The sequence below is a fragment of the Erinaceus europaeus genome, chromosome 17 (genome assembly GCF_950295315.1).
Source record: "Erinaceus europaeus chromosome 17, mEriEur2.1, whole genome shotgun sequence".
Taxonomy (NCBI): Eukaryota; Metazoa; Chordata; class Mammalia; order Eulipotyphla; family Erinaceidae; genus Erinaceus; species Erinaceus europaeus.
Genome location: NC_080178.1, coordinates 39,276,085 through 39,303,762, shown reverse-complemented (window position 1 = coordinate 39,303,762; position 27,678 = coordinate 39,276,085). Strand labels below are relative to the sequence as shown.

Genomic DNA, 27,678 nt, shown 5'->3' with positions numbered 1-27,678 from the left:
AGATCCTAATCCCTTTCATTGGAAACTGGTTACTCATTAAATTTAACTTAAAAATATTTATTTATTCCCTTTTGCTGCCCTTGTTTTATTTATTGTTGTAGTTATTATTGATGTCGTTTTGTTGGATAGGACCGAGGAGGCAAAGACAGAGCGGGGGTGAGAAAGATAGACACCTGCAGACCTGCTTCACTGCTTGTGATGCGATTCCCCTGCAGGTGGGGAGCTGGGGGCTTGAACCAGGATCCTTACACCGGTCCGTGAGCTTTGCGCCACCTGCGCTTAACCCCTCCTTTTTTTTTTTAAACCAAAGCACTGCTCAGCTCTGGTATTTGGTGGTGTGGGGAGATTGAACCTAGGACTTTAGAGCCTCTAGCACAAGCGTCTTTACGTAACCATTATGCTATGTAACCCTGCCCAAGTTTTTTTTTTTTGTTTCTATTGTTACATGTAGGCAATAGTTGAGTTTTGGGAATTTTCATCATATGTATCTGGTGTTAGTGTTTACTTTTGTTTAATTATTGGTAACATGTAAGTGTTGAGCCCAAATCCAATTTATTAGGCTTGTTTTATTTTTTTCAAGTCATTTTTTAAATTTGTGATTAACAGTGGTTCCACACTGTACCCACCACCAAAGTTCTGTCAGCTAAGATCTTTAACCTCAATCAAGTACCCACTGTGTGATCAACTGTAATGGAAATGAAAAAATAAGTAAATAGAAAGGCTTGGAAATATACTGAAGATTACAAAAAAGGGAAGAAGTGCTTGTTTGACTTTCTGAGAAATTTCTCCTACCATAACACACACACACACACACACACACACGAAATTTTAAACTCACGTGATCTGACTTAATTACAACTTCCAAGATGAAGCATGTGACTTAAAAAAAGTTAAAGCTTACATTCTAAACCAAGACTGTTTCCAACATAGACTCAAGAACCAAGAGATAAAAGCATCCCCAGATTTCATCTATTTAGAAATGACAATTCTTAACTCAAGAAGGCCGGTCCTAAATGAGTGCAGCCTAGAATGTTCCTAGCTATGACCACAGAATGCAAACTCAGACCTACAGGGATGCAGAGGTTACATAGGCTCCTGTGCTGAATATGGGTCCCAAATCACATTGATGGGGTTAATGGTATTTATATACTATGCTCATATTTGGGCACTCCTCTCTTCCCTGATCCAGCTTACATGTCTTATTTCCAACTCTGACACCATCTCCCCAGACAATATCTTTAGCCCATATGCATGTTAGCTGTCGGGCTGGCAAAAATTAGTAAAGTCATTGGTCTCTTGAAATATACCTAAAATAGACATACTGTTTCTTTCTAAAATGGAGACCCCCAAATCTCACCTGCTATATTCTTAGGTTCCTGATGATTAAACAAATTGTTCTGCTTTATATCTAAATGCTTTTCAGCCACCAAGTTGCAGGTACTACCATGACTCCAACCTGACTTGCCTGGGTAGACAACCTCACCCTACTAGGGAAAGAGAAATGGGCTAGGAGTATGGATCGACCTGCCAACGCCCATGTCCAGCAGAGAAGCAATTACAGAAGCCAGACCTTCCACCTTCTGCACCTCATAATGATCCTAGCTCCATACTCCTAGAAGGATGAACAGGAAAGCTTCCAATGAAGGGGACTGGATGCAGAACTCTGGTGGTAGAAATTGTGTGAAATTGTATCCCTCGTATCCAACGGACTTGTTGATCATAATTAAATCAATGATAAACAAAGAAATACCATTCATCTTTTTCTAATATTTCCTCATGTTAGAAGTTAATAAATAACAAAAAAAGAAGTTAATAAATAGAATCAATTTTGAATATTTGGAAAAAAAAAAGAAACAACAGTTCTGCAGATAAAATAGTGAGGCCACAAAGATGACCTCACTTGTCACAGTTAATGGTGGCATTGGGACCAGAACCTGGGCTTTCCACACTGCTTTATCATTATTACTTTGTATGTAGTTCAATCATGTTAACATTAAAATTCTATTTGGTCCTTCAAAAATCAGTAGAGGCATGATTCCTGATAGTCTTGTAAACTATTAGGGCTTCCAGTTTGGGGATGTAAGTGATTCTTACTCCACAGAATTAATATAGACACAAATTAAGACTTGTAAGCCCAATCAATAAAGGCTAATGATATAAATGCTTTAACATTATTTTTTTGCCCTCCCACATATAAGGCTAACTATCATCTTTCCAGAGACTCCTTCTCTAGTTTATCTATACATAGTCTGTTCTTTATTCACATTTATAGAACATGTAATATTGAAATGCATGTGCGTACTTCTTGTGTAAAGTCCCTAGTTTACTGTAAATTCTGAAAGGTGGAGTCTTTTTTGTTGTTGTTCACTACTGCTTATCTAGCACCTAGTACAACTGTTAGGAATTAGAAGAAGCCCCAAGTAACACTTGCTGACTAAACAAATGAATTCACTCTCAAACTCATGGTGAAGGCAAGCCTTATGAAAGCCCTAATTATCCTTTTTATCTTGTTCTAAACTTGGTATGTAAGCCCAAAAGATTAAAGTTCCAGGGAAGTAGATTTTAGCTAGGTTTCAGCTCAGCAACTATTACCAGAGATATTTAGAAAAATTAGTTATTCTATGGGATACTAAGTTTTTTTGCTAAGAAGTATATACATCTCCCTCTCTAGGACAGAAGTTCAACCTTGATAACTCAGTGACTTCCATGATTTCTAACTTTAGGGATCTGTAGTTCTTCTCAGCTGTTTGATTTTTATTTAGTTAAAAGAAGGTGTACACATTAAACTTATTAAGTTTACGGGCGGGGGTAAATCGCATAATGGTTATGCAAACAGTTTTGCTTGAGGCTCCATAGTCTGAGGTTCAGTCCCCTGCACAACCATAAGCTAGAGCTGAGCAGTGCTCTGGTAAAATGATTAAATAAGTAAAATAAGCTTAGACTTTTGCATGTTAATTTTGTAGCCTGACATTTTATTATATTGCTTCATAATTTCCAGAAGTTTTCTGCTATATTCTTAAGGTTTTTCTATATATACTATCATATCATCCACAAATAGTGATAGTTTAACTTCTATTCCAATTTGTATCCCTTTAATTCCTTGTGCCTGCCTGATTGCTATGTTGAATCCTAACAGTGACAGTGGGCAGCCCTGTCTAGGACCTGAACTAAGTGGGAATGCTTTCAGTTTCTTACCATTGAGTATGATATTGGCTATAGGTCTGTTATATATGGACTCCACCAGACTAAGGAATTTTCCATGTATTCATCCCATTTTTTAAATTTAATTTTTTATTTATAAAAAAGGAAACATTGACTAAACCATAGGATAAGAGGGGTACAACTTCACACAATTCCCACCACCAGAACTCTGTATCCCATCCCCTTCCCTGATAGCTTTCCTATTCTTTAACCCTCTGGGAGTATGGACCAAGGTCATTATGGGATACAGAATGTGGAAGGTCTGGCTTCTGTAATTGCTTTCCTGCTGAACACGGATGTTGACAGGTCGATCAATACTCCCAGCCTGTCTTTCTCTTTCCCTAGTGGGGAAGGGCTCTGGGGAAGTGGAGCTCCAGGACACAATGGTGGGGTTGTCTGTCCAGGGAAGTCTAGTTGGTTGGCATCATGCTAGCATCTAGAACTTGGTGGTTGAAAATAGAGTTAACATACAAAGCCAAACAAATTGTTGACCAATCATGGACCTAAAGGTTGGAATAGTGCATATGAAGAGTTGGCGGGGCTCTCCATTTTGTAGATAGGTAGTAGGCATATTTTAGTTATATTCCAAAGGGCCTGTGGCTATACTAGTTTTGTTTTTTTCTTTTTCTTTTTTCCCCTGAGCCTGAAATCAGATATGCAGGTGGATCCAAGTTATTGTCTGGGGAGATGATGTCATGGCTGGCAGAACGACCAGAAAGATGGATCAGGGAAGAGAGTATCTCCTAAATATGGAAAAGGGGTATAAATATTGTTGACTATAAACCCTACCGATCTGATGTGATCTTGGGCCCATATTCAGCTTAGGAGCCTATGTCACCTCTGCATCCCTGTAGATCTGAGCTCACATTCTGTGGACATGAGTAGGAACATTCCAAGCTGCCCCAATATCAGGATCCATCTTCCTCAGGTGTAGCATAGAGTATATTGTCCAGCCTCCCTTCGGAGGATGGAACATTCTCTATCATTGTTGATCCAAGTTGAGGGCAAGGTCCTATGGGGGCCCACAAAGGGGTCTATTGTGTTGTTCCTGATAGGAATGACCAATAACAATGGAGAGAGGGTTTAGGCCCATCATGTCTGTTTGGGAATCTCAGGACTTCCTGAATAGGGCCCCAATTGATGGGGTGGCCTTATAGTGACTACAGAGTCATCGTTAAAGTATGCCAGTCTCTTGCCCTTATTCAGTTTTTGCAGTCCTTGCTTTGATGAGTTTAGCTTTGGGGTGAGTGAGAGAACTCTAATAGTAAGTAGGTGAGGAGGGTATCTAAGTCTAAGTAGACACTATTTCATTATGAACTTTTTACTGACTCACTACAGACTATTGTGTATTTTTGCTTTCAGGTATATATTTTGCCCTAATTTATGAACACATGTGAACATACGCTCTATCTTACGGGACCTGGTCTACATCTAGGTTTTGGGACTTTGTTAGGAAGTAATCCTCCTGGAATGGAATTAGAGAATACTATGAAGGAAAGGTCTCACCCAAGTAACGAGTGTGAAGGGTTGGCATTCCATGCCTGACATCTCTGGACACAGTCTGAGGTGGTACTTGTTGCCTTGGTTAGGTTCGGATCAGTGGATGCAATATCATTTGGTATGAATTGAGAGAAGTATGCAGGAAAGTGAGCCCCACTCTAGAGGTTCCAGGAGTGGAGGAAATATAGGCTCTAGTGAGGAAGCAGGAGGTTCCTGCTGTCTCAGGGTTTAAGAAGACAATAGATAGTTATTGCTATAATCACATTATCGAGCAATTGGGTTAATTTTGAAATATCCCTTTGTTATGATTTGCTGTATCATACACAACATCACCATAATTTATGTCCTTTGACATTATTTGTATATAGCTGTGCCACAAACTGTGCTTGTTCTCCCTGGTCTAAGCTTTTAAGAGAGTTAAAATATCAAAGACTCAGCCTTACGTATTAAAAAGACTCAGTCTGTGCTTTAAAAAGTTTGAGATAGGGGAGTCGGGCTGTAGTGCAGCGGGCTAAGCGCAGGTGGCGCAAAGCACAAGGACCGGCATAAGGATCCCGGTTGGAACCCCGGCTCCCCACCTGCAGGGGAGTCACTTCACAGGCGGTGAAGCAGGTCTGCAGGTGTCTATCTTTCTCTCCTCCTCTCTGTCTTCCCCTACCTCTCTCTATTTCTCTCTGTCCTATACAACAACGACAACAACAATAATAACTACAACAATAAAACAACAAGGGCAACAAAAGGGAATAAATAAAATTAAAAAAAAAGTTTGAGACAGTCAATAAATTTTTACCCTCTCATATTAATTAAATAGTGATTTACATGACTACAAATTGATAGGAGTGTACATAACACCATTTCCCACCACCAAAAGACTGTGCCCCCCCCCTCCCCCCGTGAAGCTGAACATCCACCCTCAGCCTAAAACCAGGGTTTTTACTTTGGTGCCCTACTCCAAATTCAGTCAATTCTTGCTTTGAGTTTCCCTTTCTGTTATTCTTTCTCAACTTCTGCTTATGAGTGGAATCATCCCATACTTATCTTTTTTTTTTTTTTTACCAGAGACTACTCAGCTTTGGTTTATTGGGGGTGGGTGGGTGGGGATTGAACCTAAAACTTCGGAGTCTCAGGTGTGAGAGTCTCTTTGCCTAACCATGTCATCTACCCCCTGTCCTAAACTTTTATTCTTCTTTTAAAATTTTTTTTTTTTTTCCTCCTCCAGGGTTATTGCTGGGCTCGGTGCCTGCACCATGAATCCACTGCTCCTGGAGGCCATTTTTTTCCCCCTTTTGTTGCCCTTGTTGTAGCTTCGCTGTGGCTATTATTATTGCCCTTGTTGACACAATTCGTTGTTGGATAGGACAGAGAGAAATGGAGAGAGGAAGGGAAGACAGAGAAGGGGAGAGAAAGATAGACACCTGCAGACCTGCTTCACCGCCTGTGAAGCGACTCCCCTGCAGGTGGGGAGCCGGGGGTTCGAACCGGGATCCTTACGCCAGTCCCTGCGCTTTGCGCCACATGAGCTTAACCCACTGCGCCACCACCCGACCCCCTTAAAAATTTTTAAATATTTATTTACTTATTCCCTTTTGTCACCCTTGTTGTTTTATTGCAGTTATTATTGTTGTTATTGATGTCGTTGTTGCTGGATAGAATAAAGAAAAATGGAGAGAGGAGAGGAAGACGGGGGAGAGAAAGATAGACACCTGCAGACCTAATTCACCGCCTGTAAAAAGACTCCCCTGCAGGTGGGGAGCCGGGGTTCAAACCGGGATCCTTATGCCGGTCCTTGTGCTTTGTGCCATGTGCGTTTAACTTGCTGTGCTACCGCCTGACTCCCCCCATACTTATCTTTATCTTTCTGACCTAGCTCACTTAACATAATTCCTTCCAGCTCTATCCTGGGTCACAGAAGGTGGGTTTATTGTTCTTAATAACTGCGTAGTATTCCATTGCGTATATATACTACAACTTTCTTAGCCACTCATCTGTTGTTGGGCACCTGGGTTGCTTCCCAGGTTTTAGCTATTACGAATTGTGTTGCTATGAACATAGGTGTACACATTTCTTTTTGGAGTCCTTGGGGTATATCCGTAGGAGAGGGATTACTGGGTCATATGGAAGGTCCATGTCTAGCCTTGTGAGAGTACTCCAGACTGCTCTCCACAGAGGCTGGATGAGTTTACATTCCCACCAGCAGTGCAGAAGGGTTCCTTTGTCCCCACAGCCTCTACAGCATTTGTTGCTGCTGTCCTTTTTGATGTATGCCATTCTCACAGGGGTGTATTCACCCCTTCACCCCTTTTTTATTCATATTTTGATCATGAAGTGATGTTGGATTTTATCAAAGGGTTTCTCTCCAACTACTGAGATAATTATGCATTTTAAAATTTTCATTTACTGATGTTGTGGATCATATTTATTGATTTATGTATACTGAACTAGCCTTGCATCCCTGGGATAAATACCACTTGGTAGTGATGTACAATCTTTTTTTAATATAGTGCTCTATCCATTGGCTAGAATTTTGTTCAATATTTTAGAACCTATGTTAATCAGAGATAATGGTCTGTAATTTTCATTTTTTGTTGTGTCTCTGTCTGCTTTTGCTTATATGCATTCCTTTATACAAACACTAGATCAGAAGATGAAATCCAGAAATCAGTCCCACTCACTATAGCAGCAAAAACAAAATATCTAGTAATAAACCTAACAAAATAAGTGAAAGACTTATTTTTATATTTTTATACTGAAAATTACGAGTCACTATTCAAGGAAGCAAATCTAATTTTTGATAAGAGGCCCAACTATTAAATAAAGGAGAGTCTCATCTCTTCAACAAATGATGTTGGCCAAATTGGGTTGAAACATGCAGAAGAATGAAACAACCATTACTTCACCAGACACAAAAGTAAGCTCCAAATGGATCAAGGACTTGGATGTTAGACCAAATACCTACAGAGAAAATATTGGCAGAACTCTTTTCCATCTAAGTTCTATTGGCATCTTCAATGACACAAGTCCAATTGCAAGGAAGAAAAAAACAAAATAAACCAATGGAACTACATGAAATTGAAAAGCTTCTGCATAGCAAAAGAAACCACCACCCAAACAAAGAAACTCCTTACAGAATGGGAGAAGATCTTTACATGCCATACATCAGACCAAAAGCTAAGGATATAAAGAGCTCACCAGACTCAGCAACAACAAATGACCCTACTGAAAAATTGGGAGAGGATAGTAACAGAATATTCACCAAAGAAGAGATCCAAAAGGTCAACAGACATGAAAAAAAAAAAAAAAAAAAGCTCCAAGTCACTGATTGTCAGAGAAATGCAAATTAAAACAACAATGAGTTCTTCATTCCTGTGAAAATGTCATGACCTATGACCAGGAAGGATAGAAACAACAAATGCAAAAAAAAAAAAAAAAAGAAAAGAAAAGAAAAGAAACAACTGGATGTAAGGGCGATCTGGTTGTGACATCTGTCACTCCATTGATTGCCAGGGTTGATTCAGCTGATCTGGCTGGCTAGGCTGGTGTCCCCTTCCTCCCTCACTGCTCCATGTGTGTCCCTTCCGAAGCTGTACACTAGGTCGAAGAGGATGGCCTTCTCCAAATAGAGATGAACCGGTCTTCTGTTGAGGGTATACGAGTAGCTGCACTCCCTTGCTAGAACCTCCAAACAAGACAAGAGACAACAAATGCTGGAGAGGTTTGTGAGATTAAGGGAACCCTCCTATAGTCTGGAGAACTCTCAGAAAAAATGGACCTATCCTAAGGCCTGGCAGTGCCCTTCCTGCCCCCCCCCCCAAAAAAAAAAAAACAAAACCTGTGTATATCTATGTTTGTAGCAGCACAATTTGTAACAGTCAAAATCTGGAAGCAACCTAGGTGTCCACTTACAGAAGAATGGCTAAGAAAGTTGTTCTATATGTATACCATGAAATACTACTCAGCTATTAAGAATGATGAATTTGCCTTTGTCACCTCATCTTGGTTGGAGATTGAAGGAATTATGTTAACTGAGATAAGCCAGAAAGAGAAAGATGAATATGGGATGATCTCACTCACAGACAGAAACTGAAAAATAAGAGCAGAAAGGGGAAACACAAGTTAGAACTTGTAATGGGTTTGGTGTATTGCACCAAAGTGAAGGACTCAGGATGGGTGGGATTTTTCAGGTCCTCATGCATGATGGTGGAAGAAGACCTAGGCTGGGGGTGAGAATGTTTTATAGAAAACTGAGAAATTTTACACATGTACCAACAACTATTTACTATTAATCCTCCCAATAAAAAATATGAGTAAGTTTAGATAAGTCAACTAATGAGACTTAGTGCATTATTGTCTAGATATGCATGCCCATTTACAATTATTTGATACAAATAAGTTCTCCTGAGTTTCCTCAGTCCACATACATGAAAAACAACAAGGACTAAATGTTTTTTTAAAATCTGTGCAGCACTGGACTCTCCATGAGATTCTGAATTTAACCCTCAGCATCACACATGCCAGGGTAATGGTTCTATCATTAATAAACCAAACTTTTTTCTTTTTATCTTTTTTTTTTTTTCCTCCTCCACGGTTATTGCTGGGCTCGGTGCCTGCACCATGAATCCACTGCTCCTGGAGGCCATTTTTTTCCCCCTTTTGTTGCCCTTGTTGTAGCTTCACTGTGGCTATTATTATTGCCCTTGTTGACGCAATTCGTTGTTGGATAGGACAGAGAGAAATGGAGAGAGGAGGGGAAGACAGAGAAGGGGAGAGAAAGATAGACACCTGCAGACCTGCTTCACCGCCTGTGAAGCGACTCCCCTGCAGGTGGGGAGCCGGGGGCTCGAACCGGGATCCTTACGCCGGTCCCTGCGCTTTGCGCCACATGCGCTTAACCCACTGCGCCACCGCCCGACCACCAACTTTTTTCTTTTTTAAACTGTTCAGTATTTCAGTTTTAAACATATACAAACTTTCACACAATGATATCAACTCCAAGAGGAAATGATGCAGTCTTATACAGAGTAAGTGGTTGTATACCATCACACACATAATTGCTACCACAACAGTAGACCATATGCCTTTTCTTGAAGAGGGGGGTTTGTTGGTTTTCAGTTTTTTTTTTTAAATTTTGTATTTTATTTACTTAATTATTGGGTAGAGACAGAGAAAAATCCTATCTCATTCTCTTAAATTTTTTTTATTATCTTTATTTTTTGGATAGAGACAGCCAGAAACTGAGAGGGAAGAGGGCGATAAAGAAGAAGAGAGACAGAGAGACACCTGCGATTTTGCTCCACCATTCACAAAGCTTTCCGCCTGCAGGTGGGGACTGGGGACATGAACCCAGGTCCTTGCACATTGTAACATGTACACTCAGCCAGGTGTGCCACCACCCAGGCCCACTATCTCATTCTCTCTACCTGAAATAGAAAGAAAGAAAAAGTTGAGTGTAGACTACATAAATAAATACCTATTATTAGAGAAGTCATCAACATTTAATATCTAACTATAACACAAGTGATTAAAATAATTAATACATCTCATTAGCTTTTGTAACTAAAGAGTAAGTTATGCATTTTTCACTCAATCTGTAGGAGAAGATTCTGAACAGTAATTTTATTAACTCAAAGCTAAAAAGGAGTATTTTCTTCTGTCATGGTTAGTAAGGCACCAAGAATAAGATGGACATTTATTACTAGTTATGTAGCAAGGGAAAAATCATATATTTTATTATACTTAAAAGACGTAGTTAAATATACTATTTCATTTTGTTTTAGAGTTTGGAAGAATATCTGATTAATCTCTAGGTAAATTTCTTCACTTCTTCTAATTAACATATAGATTTCCTTCCATTTTTTTAAAAGAAAATCATAATCATTTCTATTTTTTATATATTATAGTTTAAGACACATAGATCATACACCGAAAACCTTACATTTTATAGAACTCAAACATGTTGTCCCATCTGTATATTAAATTAGCAGTGTCTTTGGCATGGGATGGTTTTATTAGCCAGCTATCCAATTATAGAAGACAAGAGTGAGGAAATCGTGGAAAGGGAATAACATCTTTGATATTGTCAACTCCCAAGATACACTGTAGGTAGCGTTCAAATCCCATCCCAAAACCTCCATGTGGCACTGATCCAAACTGACGGAGGTCCAGGTACCTGATTATGAAAAACAGAGAATCATTACCTACAGAATATGAGATAAGGCATTATTTTCTGTCTCAAACATATTTTTCACAATGGTAGAACAACACCCGCCCCCCACAGTCAGATGAAGAAACAGAGAAGGGAAAGTAATATAAGGTTACCTAAATAGTAGCATACCCTATAGGACATGAGGTGACTATTTGAAGTTTTGCAATAATACCTTTAGATCTAAATTTTTCCTACAGTGATGTTAAGTCACTGGCATATGTGTCTGGAAACTGAGTTCAACAGAGGGATACTACTGTTTTTCTTGTTATTGATTTGAAGACAGAGGCAGAGATAATGAAAGAGACCACAGACTGAGACAATGTGGTAGGGGCTGGATTTGAACCTGGGTTGTGCACATGGAAAAGTATCACACTATCCAAGTGAGCTATTTTTCCAGTCCAAGATTTATTTCTATTTCTTTATTTTTTATTTTATATAGATACAGAAAAAGCAGAGAGAGAGGGAGGCGGGGGAGGAGAGACAGAGAGAGAGAGAGCCCTAAGTTTCCTTCAGTGTGGTGGATGTTTGGCTGTGAACCTAGGTTGTGCACATATCAAAGCAGTATATTATCCAAATGAGCTATTCTGCTCCCCCCATTTACTTTATTTTAATTTTTAAAATTATCTTTTATTTATTTATTGGATAGAGACAGCTAGAAATTGAGAGGAAGGGGAGATAGGGAGAGAGACAGAGAGATTCCTCCAACACTGTTTCATCACTCATGAATCTTTCCCCCTCCAGGTCCTTGCACATTGTAATATGTGTGCTCAGCCAGGTACACCACTACTCAGACCTTACATTTACTTTATTAAACAAGGTTTTAAATGCATATGTAGTCAGTTGTTATTAAATTGATTATGGGGTAGCCACATTACAGAGGAAAGTTTATAAATCTGTGGAACTAGAGCATGAGGGCACCACCAGTTTAGGTACCAGCTTTGTCATAAAAGGCCCAGGTTTGAAGCCTATCACATGGGAGGTGCTATGGAACCAAAGTATGCTGTTTCTTCCTCTCTCTGTGCCTTTTTATCTGAATGAAAAAGTGGTCAATAGTGGTGGAATTGCAAATGCTTAAGGCCCCAAACTCCACCCCCCAAAACACCTAGTTGAATTTGTCATACATTTTATTTGTATATGACATACAGAAATGGGAAATGAGGATATTCTTTTTTTCCCCTTGTACATGCATGATTTCACTGCTCCCAGGAAGAATGTTTCATTCAGCAAGAGAGACCAAAGCACTGGAGCTTCTCCTGCTGGTGTCATGACACTATCATGCAGTTCTTGGGTTAGAAGTATACAATCTACCCAGTTATCTATACCTCTGGCTTCAAATTCTTAGATGTCTGGGTTGGTTACCCACAGTGTGTTGGAATACTTATAGAAATCACAGACTTGAACTAAGTTCACTAATTTAACCTCTAACTTCGATGATGGGAGACAGGTGGTGGTGTACACATTAGCAAGTGCAAGGACCTGGATTCAAGCCCCTGCTCCCCACCTGTAGGGGAGAAGCTTCAGGAAAAGTAGAGCAGTGCTGCAGACATGGCTTTTTCTCTCTATATTTCCCACTCGCTCAATACACACTCAATATCTAGCAAAGAAAAAAGAAAAAAAAATATGGCCCAAGGGAATGGTGGAGTTGTTGTGCACGTACCAAGCCCCAGGAATAAACCCCGGTGGCAAAAACACAAAAAACATTATAATTCTAAGTTGGGGATGTAGCTCAGTAGGGACTATGTGGTGGTGAATAGCCTGAGGAAGCGTCATGAGTGGTAAAGCAGGCCTGCAGGTGTCTCTGTCTGTCTCTCTATATCTTCCCTTCCCCTCTCATTTTCTCTATGTCTACCTTTATTTATTTATTGGATAGAGACAGCCAGAAATCAAGAGGGAAGGAGGTGTAATTTGATCCACTCTTCTAAGGTCAGTTTACAAATTATATTGTTGTTGTTACTATAATATTAAGACCCTGAGGGAGTGCTATCACAGACACACAAATAAACAATCTGAATATATTCAAAACCATTTGAGAAAAGGTCTGAAGGAAAGCAGAACAAAATTGGAGAAGCAAATGTAGGAATACACACAGGCGAATATCCCTAAACAGCTTGGATTTCTCTGGCTGGTAGGATCACTTAATATAAATCTCTGCTTTTACACACACAGAACAACTGAAGCATAATGGTTAGGAACAAAGCCCTGCTCTATGTTTCTAACAGCATGCTCTTGTTTAAGTTAGTGATAACAGGTCTCAAGGTGCAAAATGGGAGAATACATATAGTACATAACTGACAGAGTATGATGATGATTACATGAGATAATGCACACCAGCATTTTAACACTTATCTAGCATACAGTAATAAATGCCAGGCATCATCGTTATTTTTCGAGGCCTTAAAGAGAGTAAGTAATGTTCTGAGAACCTGCTTATAGTGCTCAATACTCCTCTGTAGGGACTTGAGACTAGAAGCAAAACTATAGAACACTTAGACCAACAGCAAGAATAAGAATCATTCATGGTCACATTCTTACCATTGGTAGACTTCTGTTAGTCCTAGTCTGTAAAGGGAAAATAACAAAATTCTTTCAGAGACAGCACTAGGATGAATATACTAACTGCCACATATTCATTCTGGATTGTAAGAGAACTCTTTATAAAGAAGTACACACCAGGATTTGTACTCTCAAATAACATATAATCTAGTGATAGATCTGAGTCTTTACTATATGGTTAAGAAGAGTAAAGTAACCAACAGTATCAGGGTATAGTAAACAAGTGGAATGGATAATAAATGACATTATAGATCAAATCCATAAGAAAGGGCCTCATCTGAGATTACCCTGATGATCTGTGATTTCAGAAGATCTAAGTTATACAGCATTACTACTACTGAGAGTTGTTGGGTGGCATACACAGGTAAGGAACACCGACACATATTTAATTATGTAACATTAAATTAATAATAGAATAATAAAAGACTGCCTTTGTAATATGGTTGCACATTATTGTTAGCCAATTTAAACAAAGAACACAATTATAAACTTTGAGAACTAATTCAAAATTAATTTCAACAAAGAATTAATTTAAATATTTCTTTTTTTTATTGTTGTAGTTATTGTTGTTTTTGATGTCATCATTGCTAGGACAGAGAGAAATAGAGAGAGGAGGGGAAGACAGAGAGGGGGAGAGAAAGATAGACACCTGCAGACCTGCTTCACCACTTGTGAAGTGACTCCCCTGCAGGTGGGGAGCCGGGTGCTGTTGGGTAGTATGCCACCTCCCCCTGGCTTCTGCTTAACCATATGCCTATATAGGGATTTACTGATCCAAAGCTTTGGTCTATTTACATAAATCACTTTTACATAAAGCACTCCAGGGCATTGGTGGTTCAGTGATAGGATTCTCGCCTGTTCCGCCCCCTCCTTGTCACACTCTGATTTTCACCAGTCACTTTTCTCTCCACCCTCTCTATATCACATCCTGTTTCCACCCTACTTGGAGAGTATAAAAACAGCTGCTCTTCTGATTAAAGACACTTGGAAATTGCTTTCCGGCTCCGAGAGTTCCAGAGTGTATCTCCTGCGGAAGTTGGTGCAGCACGAGTTCCTGATCCCTCTCCCACACAGCAGCCTAGATCAGCTCCAGTTGAGTTCTCTCCAACCCAGAGAGCACTAGCTCGGGAAGAAGTACCCTCAGGCTATCCCGGCAGGGTGCTTGAACTGAGATCCTTACGGTGGTCCTTGCGTTTGGTACCATGTGCGCTTACCCCACTGCACTACTACCTGACCCCCAATTTTAATCTTTCAAAAACTGTTTGAAACTACACTATGAAAAATTCAAATACATAAAAATATAGAAAGCAGAAGTCACAGGTAAATCTCTCAGACAGAAAAATATATATGTTCATCTTATTAGGAGAGATAAACTTAGATATTACTAGATATTAGGTAAACACTTAATGTTCTGAGGAAATATTTCCTCAACAAAGGAAGCAAAGAAAACAGAATTAATCTTTCAAAAAATGAGGTTTCTTGCCATGTGTAGATTTTTATTGTGCTTTTTTAAAAAAACAGAGAATCTTCAAATTTTTTCCATCTCAGAAATTTGTTTGACCTTCAATTTAATTTCATAATTTTCCTAGGACTTTCTAACTCAACAGTAAGGGGACAGTGGTCTGTGATAAAAGAGCCCATCCTGGCATATTTATCCCCCTTTTCCTGAACTCTAACCAAATCCTGTGATTCAAATGACTGGGATTACAAACCTGAGATACTTAACACATTTAGGGTTGGGGTTTTGGAAAAGCATCAACTTTTAAAGTATTTCCCCATTAGGAAAAGAAGGGCTTACAAGTGGCTAATTTAACAGGATATTTTCAAATAACCACTACTTTCTAGGTTAAGATGAAACCCAGTATTAGCTACAGAGAAGGGCTTCAATCTGGGAAGAACTTTTTCTTTTTACTTCTGGCTCAGGAAAAGTGGAAACCATGGCAAACAGCAGTCTCTACCCTTGGTTAGTTTAGGAAGTCATTGTGGTTTGTTGGCAGATTGCACTGTATAGACAGGAGCAGAAGTTCAGTTAGAAACATGAATCTCTACTTCTAATCTCCAAAACATTTTCTGTGTGCTTATGGTTTAGCTTTCCATGGCTCAAACAGTGAGTTAAAAAAGGTCATTCAAACATCTAAATAAAGACCCTTACTTAGTAGAAAGCCTAAGGGAAGAAACATAACTTATTTTAAATGTTAGCTTAGTGTACATACCTAGTGTCTTTATTTCCCCATCTTTACTCTCTCATGCTTTTTAATGTTCCTATAGGAGCTTGCAATCATTCAGTGTAAATAAAAAAGAGAAGATGAGACACAAACCCTAATGGTAAGTATCCCTCTTCCTTCTACTACTAGCTCTAAAAAAGCTATTTCTAGGGGCTGGACAGTGGTGTAGCAGATAAGAATGCAAACATTACCATGTTTAAGCCCCTAGTCACCATCTGCTGGGGGAAAGTGGAGGAAGGCTTCATTAGTGTTGGAGCAGTGCTGCAGGCATCTCTCTCACTATCTCTTGCTCCTCTCTCAATTTTTCTCAATCTAAAATTGAAAGAAAAAAGAAAGGAGAAAAGAAAAATGGCTAGGGGCGGTGGATTCATTGTATAGGCACTGAACTCCAGAATTAAACCTGGTGGCAATAAAAGAAAAAAAATTTCTCTTGGAAGAGATAAATATAAATAAAATGTGGGCAATACTGTTGTGGCTTTGTTTCAGCTCCAATCTTTAAGAAAGGGAAGCAGGGAGTCAGGCAGTAGCATAGCAGGTTAATTAAGTACAGGTGGCGTGAAAGGATGGATCCCAGTTCGAGGCCCCAGCTCCCCACTTGCAGGGGAATCACTTCACAAGTAGTGAAGCAGGCCTGCAGGTGTCTATCTTTCTCTCCCCCTCCTCTCTTGATTTCTCTCTGTATTATCCAACGACAGCAATAACAACAACAATAATAACTACAATGATAAAAAACAAGGGCAACAAATTTGTAGTGCAGGTACCAAGCCCCAGTGAGGCAAAAAAAAAAAAAAAAAAGAAAGAAAGGGAAGCATAGATGGTTAGGTAGTGACTGAGAACCAAAATTTGATGCCTGTCAGATGTTAAGGCTCATGTGCTGTTCACTGTTGCCTTTAAGTGTTTCATCTTAATTTCTGAATTTTGTTTCTTTTAGATCTAACCAATACCTGGCTAGTTGTTGCTCTAAGAAATGATACCGCTCCTCTCTGAGGCTTCCTCCAAAGAGCTCTCCAACTCCTGGAACTAGCAGATCAACAGCAGCAACCTAAAAAAGGAAAGAAAATCATAAAAAGATCACATATACAGATGATTCCAACAATTGTCAGTTTTTCCAGGGAGTTAACATTTTGATGACTGGCTGTTTAACTGCTTACCAGAATCTTATTTGTTTTATCTGCTTAAGATCCCTGTTTCACTATCAAATATTCAATGCCACTTTTAGAATACAAGCTGTACAAGCTCCTGATGGTCAGTTTCCTCTCTCCTCTTACATGTTTATGTGGTGCTCTTTAGCAAAAATGTGTTTTCTTCACAAACATGATGCAAATGTTAACTACAAAGATGTAGGAAGTAAAGCAGTCAGAAAACACCATAAAATATCAATTAGGATACTCTCACTTATTGAATATAAGTTCTTTAAAAAAATTTTTTATATTTATTTATTTTCCATTTTGTTGCCCTTGTTGTTTTTTATTGTTGTTGTAGTTATTATTGTTATTGATGTCATCATTGTTGTTGGATAGGACAGAGAGAAATGGAGAGGGGGGGAAGACAGAGGGAGAAAGACACCTCAAGACCAGCTTCACCACTCCCCTGCAGGTGGGGAGCTGGGGGCTCAAACCAGGATCCTTATGTTGGTCCTTGTGCTTTGTGCCAAGTGCGCTTTGAATATAATTTCTTATAGGTAATTTGATAAAAAAAAGTCTTAAAAATGCAATATGTCTATGGGCTAATGAAATAGCTCCCTTGGATACTACACTATTTTGCTATGTATGTGCTCCAGGTTTGAGTCTGTGCCCTACTGCACTGAAGGAAGTGTCTGTGCAGTGGGTTCTTCACTCACTCTCTGCCTGTCTCTTTAAGAAAAGAAAAGAGGGAGTTGGGCGGTAGTGCAGTGGGTTAAACACAAAGCTCAAGGACTGGTGTAAGGATCCCAGTTTGACTGGTGTAAGGATCCTAGTTTGAGCCCAGGCTCCCCATCTGCAGGGGAGTCGCTTCACAAACAGTGAAGCAGGTATTCAGGTGTCTTTCTCTCCCCTCTGTCTTCCCCTCATCTCCCTATTTCTCTCTGTCCTATCCAACAATAACGACATCAATAATAATCACAACAATAAAACAACAAGGGCAACAAAAGGAAATAAATATTAAAAAAGAAGAAAAGAAAAAAAAGAAAACAAACAACGCCAGTTTGACTCAGCAATAGCACTTCTAGCAACTAGTCCTACCAAAATAAACAAACACTTAAAAACAAGTGTGGCTGGTGGATAGAGAGGAGCCTAGGGAGAGATTGGGTGGCTGGTAACAGTCCTAAAGTTTATCAGTTAAGGTACCACCTCCAGTCTGTTTAACCAACAAGGGGATGACTGAGGGGAGAAGAGAACTCCCTGGGACTCACCAAGTGCAACTCTGAGTCTCCATTGCTACTGCCCTCAGAAACTGGAGCAGTGGCAGGGAGGCCCTGTGCTGGCACCAGGGGAGAGAGAACTAACCAGGAAAATCAGGAGAAGATCTAAACTTCAGTGGCCTAGTGGTGGGCCTGTGAGAATCTCTTTGCGTAACCACTGGGTTATCTCTGCCACACCCTGCCTTATCTCTTGGTTAGGAGTCAGTGATTAAGCTAAGAAGCCTACTTATAGTTTAAAAGCCATCAGGCTCCCATAGCCTACAGGGAAGAAAAAGCACAGAAGAGGCTTTTAAATTTGGATTTTTTAACCCAAATCAGGGATTAAATACTATTGAAACAACTGTTAACTTCCACCACTGTGAACCCTTTAATTACCTTACTTAGACACAAGTCAATCCAGGCAAGAGTGATCAGTAATTTGAAAAGTACTGAGAGAGGGACCGCATAACATATTATATAGAACGGTAGAGCCAACAAGAAGAAATATTGGAGAAATGAATCAGGACAAAAGTCTAGCTAAAAGCCCCACAAAGGGGGAAGCACAAAATAATGAGTTCAACATCCAAACACTAGTTAAGGAAATAGTCACAGGAGTGAGTAAAGAGTTTGAAAGAATTGTCATCAGAAATGCAGAAACAACAAATAAGACTCTGGAAGAAAACACTAATTATCTCAAGGTTATTAGAGAGCTAAAAGCTGAAATATCGGAGCTAAGAACACAACTAGCTGAACAAGCTAAAACAGTAACAGAACAGGGTAACAAAACAGATGAACTCCAGAAAACAGTAGAGGGCAGAGAGAACAGAATCAATGAGTCTGAAGACAGAACTAGCAAGATTGAGGACGAATTAGAGACAACTAAAAAAGAAGTAAGAGATCTCAAGAAGAGATTAAGAGATGCTGAAAACAACAACAGAGACCTATGGGATGACTTCAAAAGAAACAATATACGCATTATTGGCTTACCAGAGGAAGAAAGAGAGGGAGAGAAAGAAAGTATTCTTCAGGCCATAATAGCTGAGAACTTCTCTAGTCTAGACAACATCAAAAACATAAAAGGTTCAAGAAGCCCAGAGGGTTCCAAACAGAATTAACCCAGACTTAAAGACACCAAGACACATCCTATTAGAATGGAAAGGAATGAGGATAAAGAAAGGATCTTGAAGGCTGCAAGAGAAAAACAGAGTCACCTACAGAGGAAAACCCATAAGATTAGCAGCAGACTTCTCCACACAAACACTACAGGCCAGAAGAGAATGGCAAGATATCTATTGAGTACTCAGTGAGAAAGGCTTCCAACCAAGACTACTGTATCCTGCTAGACTATCACTCAGACTAGATGGAGGCATAAAAACCTTCTCAGGAAAGCAACAGCTGAAAAAATCAACTATCACCAAACCTGGCCTTAAAGAAGTTCTGAAAGGTCTCCTACAGTCAGACCATCATAAATAGGCCATATATCAGAACACTCTAAAACTCTACAAGAATGGCATTAAGATATCTTCAATTTTTGATATCAATAAATGTCAATGGCCTGAATTCACCTATCAAAAGACAGAGCAGGAAGATGGATCAGAAAACACAACCCAACAATATGCTGTCTATAGGAAACCACCTAACACAACAAGACAAACACAGACTTAAAATGAAAGGATGGAAAACTATCATACAATCGAATGGCCCATCAAAACAGGCAGGGACAGCTATTCTCATATCTTACATGATAGATTTCAAAATAGATAAAATTAAAAAATATAGGAATAGACACTACTAATGCTCAGAGGATCAGTCAATCAAGAGGACTTAACAATTATTAACATCTATGCACACCATGAGAAACCATCTAAATACATCAAACATCTACTGAAAGAGCTACAGCAATATATTAACAGCAACACAGTCATAGTAGGGGACTTCAACACCCCACTCTCTCAACTTGACAGATCATCCAGGCAGAAAATCAATAAAGACATAAGTGAGCTAAATGAAGACATAGATAAACTAGAACTATTGTGTAGGATTATGTGAAAGCATGGTAGAGCATAGAGGAACTCCCCCATCCTTGGGATGGAAGTCTGAAAAGACACCCCACCTGTCAGTCTCTCCCTTTTGAGGATAGAGCTTGGAGGGAAATGTTTTCCTGACTCAGTTCCCCCTTGTCAATCTCCCAGGCTTCACAGAGGCCTCCAACCTCTAACACTTAACTCATTCCCCTGCTGCAAACCAAACGGTTGCCTGCTTGAAAGTTCACTTAAAGTTCACTATAAGTTCACCATCTTTGATCACATATAAAATACACTTCATCACTGCCTTGCCAGTAACTTCACAATGAGACCCCCACACACCCTATTGCTCTGTTCTTTGATCACCATGCCTTACATCAATACTCTGCCCTTCTCTGCTTTATCTCACTCTGCTGGTTTAACCACCAGCATATTTTTCTTAATACCTTTAGATAATTAACATCTCTTGCTTCATGGAAACTAACTGCTTTGACCTTTTGGTATCTCATCAATTCCTGTCATTCCTCAGCCCTCCCCACCATAAGGGTACTGACCTTTTGGACACCTATGATTACTGACATATGTGAAAAATGTTCTTTGTTCCACTTTGCTATATAAGCCCTCTCTTTGCTGAATAAAATTGGAAGTTCATACCTGAATTTCTCCTGGAGTTCCCTTCTGCATAACGCATATCCCTTGAATCGGTGATGGGGAAGCCAGTGGCTTGCCTCTGTTGTGAGGCCACCCATGTGAGCACCAGCACTATTGGAAATTTTCAAAGTCATTCATCCCAAGAAACTAGAAAGCACGCATTCTACTCAAGTCCACATGGGTCATTCTCAAGAATAGACCATATGTTGGGCCACAAAGACAGCAGCAGCAAATTCAAGAGCATTGAAATCATCCCAAGCATCTTCCCAGACCACAGTGGAATTAAACTAACACTTAACAATCAACAAAAGATAGTCCCAAAATATGGAAGCTCAACAGTACACTACTTAACAACTACTGAGTCAAAGAGAAATCAAGGAAGAAATCAAATGTTTCGAGACTTTAATGAAAATGAAGACACAATCTATCAAAATATTTGGGACACAGCTAAGGCAGTACTGAGAGGGAAGTTCATAGCTATACAAGCACACATTAGGAAAGAAGAAAAAGCACAAATAAACAGCCTGACTGCACATCTTAAAGACCTAGAAGAAGAAGAACAAAGGAACCCTAAAGCAATCAGAAGGACAGAAATCACTAAAGTTAAGGGAGGAATCAATAACATTGGAAATAAGAAAACCATACAAAAGATCAATGAAAGTAAATGTTGGTTCTTTGAAAGAGTGAACAAAATTGACGAACCTTTAGCCAGACTCACAAAACAAAAAAGGGAGAAGACCCAAATAAGTTGGATACTAAATGAAAGAGGAGATATCACAACAGACACCGCAGAAATTCAACATATCATGTGAGGTTTCTATGAACAACTATATGCCACCAAGCTAGATAACCTGGAAGAAATGGACAATTTCCTAGTTATCTACCAACTTCCAAAACTAAGTAAAGAGGAAGCAGATAACATGAACAGGGCCATCACAGCTAATGAAATTGAAACAAGTTATCAAAAATATTCCCAAAATAAAAGTCCTGGACCAGATGGTTTTACAAATGAATCCTACAAAACCTTCAAAGAAGAACTAATACCTCTACTTTTAAAAGTCTTCCAGAAGATTGAAGACACAGGAATACTGCCAGCTTCTATGAAGCCAACATCACTCTGATACCAAAAGCAGACAGAGACACAACCAAAAAAGAAAACTACAGACCAATATCTCTGATGAACAGATGCTGAAATATTGAACAAAATTCTAGCCAACCGGATACAGCAGTATATCAAAAAGATTGTTCATTATGACCAAGTGGGGTTTATCCCAGCCATGCAAGGTTGGTTTAATATATGTAAATCAGTCAGTGAGAACCACCACATCAATAAAAGCAAGACCAAAAACCACATGGTCCTATCAATAGATGCAGAGAAAGCCTTTGACAAAATACAACATCCCTTTATGATCAAAACACTACAAAAAATGGGAATAGATGGAAAATTCCTCAAGATAGTGGAATCTATATATAGCAAACCTACCGCCAACATCATACTCAATGATGAAAACTGGAAGCATTTCCACTCAGATGAGGTACTAGACAGGGCTGCCCACTATCACCATTACTATTCAACATAGAGTTGGAAGTTCTTGCCATAGCAATCAGGTAGGAGCAAGGAATTAAAGGCATACATATTGGAAGAGAAGAAGTCAAACTCTCCCTATTTGTAGATGACATGAAAATATACATAGAAAAACCTAAGGTATCCAACAATTATCTTTTGGATATCATCAGGCAATACAGTAAGGTGTCAGGCTACAAAATTAACATACAAAAGTCAGTGGCATTCCTCTATGCAAACACTAAATTAGAAGAAGTTGAAATCCAGAAATCAATTCCTTTTACTATAGCAACAAAAACAACAAAATATCTAGGAATAAACCTAACCAAAGAAGTGAAAGACTTGTATACTGAAAATTATGAGTCACTACTCGAGGAAATTGAGAAAGACAAAAAGAAGTGGAAAGATATTCCATGTTCATGGGTTGGAAGAATTAACATCATCAAAATGAGTATACTACCCAGAGCCATCTACAAATTTAATGCTATCCCTATCAAGATCCCTACCACATTTTGTAAAAATTTTGTAAAACATTAATTCCCCAATAAAGAAATTAAAAAAGAATTCAAGTGTATATCAACAGATTATTAGATAAATTTTAGACGTAGGATCAATAATGATATCTACAAAATCCATCTTGGATGGAGCTTAAGGAATCATGCTAAGTAAAAAAAAAATGGATATTTTAGCTGTATTTCTTCAACTTCTAGTAATATTTAATTTTTGTGAATACTATTTTCTTATCTATATTCTTTTGTGACTGTTAGTATGTGTGTGTTTGTGTGTGAACATGTGCATGTTCAAGAGAGAGGAAGCAGGTAGACATTTTTTCCCATTATTTTTACTAGGCAGGACAGAGAGAAATTGAGAGGAGAGGGGTAGATAGAGGGAGAGAAAACGACACCTGCAAACCTGCTTCACTGCTTATGAAGTGCCCCCCCTGCAGATGGGGAAGCAGGTAGATATTTTTAAAGCCAAGAATCTGACAGTGTTAAGAGACATTTATAATAAAAGATAAAGTAGACATCTATAAAATGGATTTTAATCCTTAATTAAAATTAAAGTGTTATAAACACTTTTCATAAACCTTGCCTCTTTATTAAGTCATCTCATTTTAATTTCAGAACTTGTGATTAAGACGTACTCTAGAAATATCTAAAATCAAGAATGCAATAATTGAAGAATGTGCCGAGATGCTGTATGCCTTATTCTCATTACTATTATTATTGAGAAAACAGTAAGCAGGCTGGGAAGTAGTGCAATAGCTAGAGAATATGTCCTAAAAGTATGGGATCCCAAGTTTGATCCATGGCATACATAGCAATGTGCCAGAGCAACATTCTGGTTCTCTCTCTTGTATTGAATAAATTCACGTCATTTTTTTTTTAAAAAGAGAAAGCATTAAGCATGACTCTCAGCACTCAGCAGAGTTAGTGAGAGAGAACAGATGTTCACTAATGAATCTACTTCTACTAAAGCCCCGCTAATCAATAAGCTGGTGGGCAGGTAAGTACAGAATCAGCTCTTTGTCATGCTGTCAGTTTTTGCTGACCAGATATTCACACCTGAGTTCACCTCTCAGTTCATCAGCTATGAGGTTGGGGGGGTCTGCAATGAACAGGCAGGTATTTCAGAATGTGGACTTGGTGACTCATACATAATAGTAGGTGATGAAACAAACAGTTCTTGATGGGAAGCAAAACAACCTTCCCAATGTGAGGAGGAAATTATCAGGGATAATTCTAGCCCCTGTTAAGGAGAGGAAGAGTGAAAGTTTAATTGGCATTTTATGGCCAGAGATGGACTGTAATGTCTTTTAAAAATTGTTATTATTATTATTTTACCAGTGTTCTGCTTCGTTCTGGTTTGTGGTGGTGCTGGGAATTAACCTGGGACCTTCAGTTTATCAGTCCTTTTGCATACCATTATGCTACCTCCCCAGCTCCTCTGTTGTGTTTTGTTTTTAGAAATGGCTAAATTATACAAGCAGTGAGAAATTCAAGGTAAAAAATTTGTTCTTAATATAGAGCTTTACAATGAGCACTGTGAGCAATCAGGGTTGGAAAATAATGACCAAGAGACTCTTGGACATATTTAGACACTGGGAACCTTGAAGCAGAGTATCCTATCTTTGTGTTGCTCTAGGTCTACCATTCTCAATGCCTCAAGCATTGAGTGAGTCTGTAACAGTGGTGAGCAGCAATGGCTTTGATACCGGAAGTTGGTGGGGAGCTTTAAGTCACTGTTATCACTAGCACCAAGAACTAAATTTAAGTATAATGGCGATGGCCTTACACAAAATGCTAAAGAGTGAGCTCTCATGAAAACCAGAAGTAGGTCATCCACTGGGCTGGTGGCCAGTGGTCAGTGGCCAGTGGAGAGGGTGAGAGGCGGCCCCACTAAGACATGCTGCTCTCCCTGTTGCTTCAGAAGCATTGCACAAGAGATCCATTTCTTGTTCAGTCTTGCTGCTGACACAACTCAAACAGGTTAAAAGAAAAAAAAAGCCTTTTGTAATCTTCGTAGTTTTTGTAGGTCTTAATTATGATAACTTAGGGTCTTGCTTTCTTAATGCTAATTTAAGAAATGATTGATTTGTTTTCATGATTGGTAAATACAGAGAGAGATTCCAAAGCACTGCTCAGATCTGGCATATGGTATGCAGGGCAGAGTTCTGGCACCTCAGTAGGCTCAGTAGGGAAGTCTGGTATATTACCTCCGTGTATCTCCTGGCCTTTTTTTTTTTTTTAATGCATGCACAAATTTCGCTGTTCCCAGGTTACATTTTCTCTCTTTTAAAAATTTATTTATTTCATGTTAGATAGTTTCACATTCAAAGAGAGAAACCAGAGCACTACTCTAACTAAGAGCCTCTGACATCAGAATCCTTTACTCTGCCAGCTGAGTTATCTTCCTGGCTGCTCAGGTCACATTTTCATTCAGAGAGAGATAGAGAAAGGGAGAGACACCCCAGCAGTGGAGCTTCCTCAGGTGTCATAGTACCTCCCATGTGGTACTAGGGGTCACATCTGGGCTGTGAACATAGCAAGGCATGCTGCCTATTCAGTAAAAAGCTATTTCTGTGACCTTGAATGCTATTTTTACTGCCCTTGTTTTTTTTATTGTTGTTGTAGTTATTATTGTTGTTATTGATGTCGTCATTATTGGATAGGACAGAAAAAAATGGAGAGAGGAGGGGAAGACAGAGAAGACCTGTTTCACTGGTTGTGAAGCAACTCCCCTGGAGGTGCGGAGCCGGGGGCTCGAACCGGGATCCTTACACTGGTCCTTGCGCTTTGCGCCATGTGTGCTTAACCCACTGCGCTACTGCCCGACTCCTAATTTATATTTGGAGATGGAGATAGCATAACAGTGATGCAAAAGACTTTTATGCAATTAAAAAAAAAGACTTTTATGCTCTGTACTATCTATCTCTCATTAAATAAATAAATAAATAAATAAATACAGCATTTATTTATTGCCACCAGGGTTACTGCTGGGACTTCGGAGTCTGCAAAATGATCCTACCACTTCCAGCAACTTTTTTTGTTTTGTTTCATTTTTCAGATCTATCTTTCATTCTCTCTTTCTTTCTTTCTTTCTTTCTTTCTTTCTTTCTTTCTTTCTTTCTTTTTTTTACCAGAGCACTGCTCAGCTCTATTTATGGTGGTGCTGGGGATTGAATTTGGGACTGTCGAGCCTCAGGTATGAAAATATCTTTGCATAATCATTATGCTATCTACCATTGCCTTTCTGTTTCACTTTTTTAAAAACTTTTTTCCCCCTTTATTGGGAGATTAATGTTTTACAGTTGACAGTTAATACAACAGTTTGTACATGCATAATATTTCTCAGTTTTCCACATAATAAGACAACCCCCACTAGGTCCTCTGTCATCTTTTTCCAGGACCTGTAGTCTCCTCCCACCCCTGCACCCCAGAGTCTTTTACTTTGGTGCAATACATCAACTGTTTCACTTTTGATAGAGATTGAGACAGAGAGAAATAGAGAAGGAAGATGGTAGGGAAAGTCAGAGAGGAGAGACACCTGCAGCATTGGTCTATTGGTCTAACAAGTATGCCCTGGAATGCTATTTTTTTTTTTATTTAAGAAAGGATTAATTAACAAAACCATAAGGTAGGAGGGGTACAACTCCACACAATTCCCACCACCCAATCTCCATAACCCACCCCCTCCCCTGATAGCTTTCCCATTCTCTATCCCTCTGGGAGCATGGACCCCAGGGTCATTGAGGGTTGCAGAAGGTAGAAGGTCTGGCTTCTGTAATTGCTTCCCCGCTGAACATGGGCGTTGACTGCTCGGTCCATACTCCCAGTCTGCCTCTCTCTTTCCCTAGTAGGGTGGGTCTCTGGGGAAGCGGAGCTCCAGGACACATTGGTGGGGTCTTCAATCCAGGGAAGCCTGGCCAGCATCCTGGTGGCATCTGGAACCTGGTGATTGAAAAGAGTTAACATACGAAGCCAAACAAATTGTTGAGCAGTCATGGACCCAAAGCTTGGAATAGTGGAGAGGAAGAGTTAGGGAGGTACTCACTGCAAACGCTAGTGTACTTCTGCTTTCAGGTATATATTTTGCAGTAGTTTATGGATATGTGTGAACATAAGCTCTCTCTCACAGAAACTGGTGTATATCTAGGTTATAGGACTTTGTTAGAAAGTGAACCACCTGAGATGAAATTAGAGTGTACTATAAAAGGAAAGGTCTCAGCCGAGTAATGAAGCTGAAGGGTTGTCATTCCACACGTGAAGTCTCTGGACACAGTCTGAGGTGAAGCATGTTGAGGTGGCAATCGTTGCGTTGGTTAGGTTGTGATCGGCGGATGCAATATTATTTGGTATGGATTGGGAGACGCATACGGGAAAGTGGGCCCTATCCAAGGGCTCCAGGACTGGGGGAAGTAGGGGCTCTATAGTGGAGATGTGAGGTTCCTGCTGTCTTAGGGTTCAAAAAGACAATCGATAGTTAGTTATCATCACATTATTTGGTAATTGGGTTAACTCTGGAAAGTCCTTTTGTTATGGTTTGCTGTACAGTATCCAGTATCTTGTATATAGCTGTGCTATTGGATGCTTCTAATCTACTTGGTCTAGGCTTTTGAGAGAGTCCGCATATCAAATACACAGCCTATATATTAAAAAGATTCAGTTTGTGTTTTGAGAAACTTTGAGACATACAATTGATTTCCCCCCTCTCATATTAATTAACTACTGATTTATATGTCTACATTTTGCTAGGAGTGTACATAAACACCATTCCCACCACCAAAAGACTGTGACCCATCCCTCCCACCCACTCCCACCCCCTACTGGCCCAGGAAGCTACATGTCTACCCCTCACCACAGGATTTTTACTTTGGT

At 39.4% G+C, this 27,678-nt stretch overlaps 1 protein-coding gene across 5 annotated transcripts in view; it reads right to left on the bottom strand.

The window, feature by feature from the left end:
* Positions 1–9,887: 9,887 nt before the first annotated feature.
* Positions 9,888–27,678, bottom strand: part of NARS2 (asparaginyl-tRNA synthetase 2, mitochondrial) — a 138,401-nt gene continuing 120,610 nt past the window's right edge. For 3 of the 5 annotated variants that reach the window (XM_060176679.1, XM_060176677.1, XM_007535135.3), the window contains 3 exons: positions 16,626–16,723; positions 13,436–13,462; positions 9,888–10,867 (listed from right to left, as the gene is read on the bottom strand). In XM_060176679.1, the coding sequence (XP_060032662.1) occupies positions 10,723–10,867; positions 13,436–13,462; positions 16,626–16,723 (270 nt within the window). In that variant the 3' untranslated portion in view covers positions 9,888–10,722. Of the gene's footprint in view, positions 10,868–13,435; positions 13,463–15,812; positions 15,994–16,625; positions 16,724–27,678 lie in introns of those variants that run through there. The other 2 variants (XM_016193439.2, XM_060176676.1) reach the window with 2 other exon arrangements.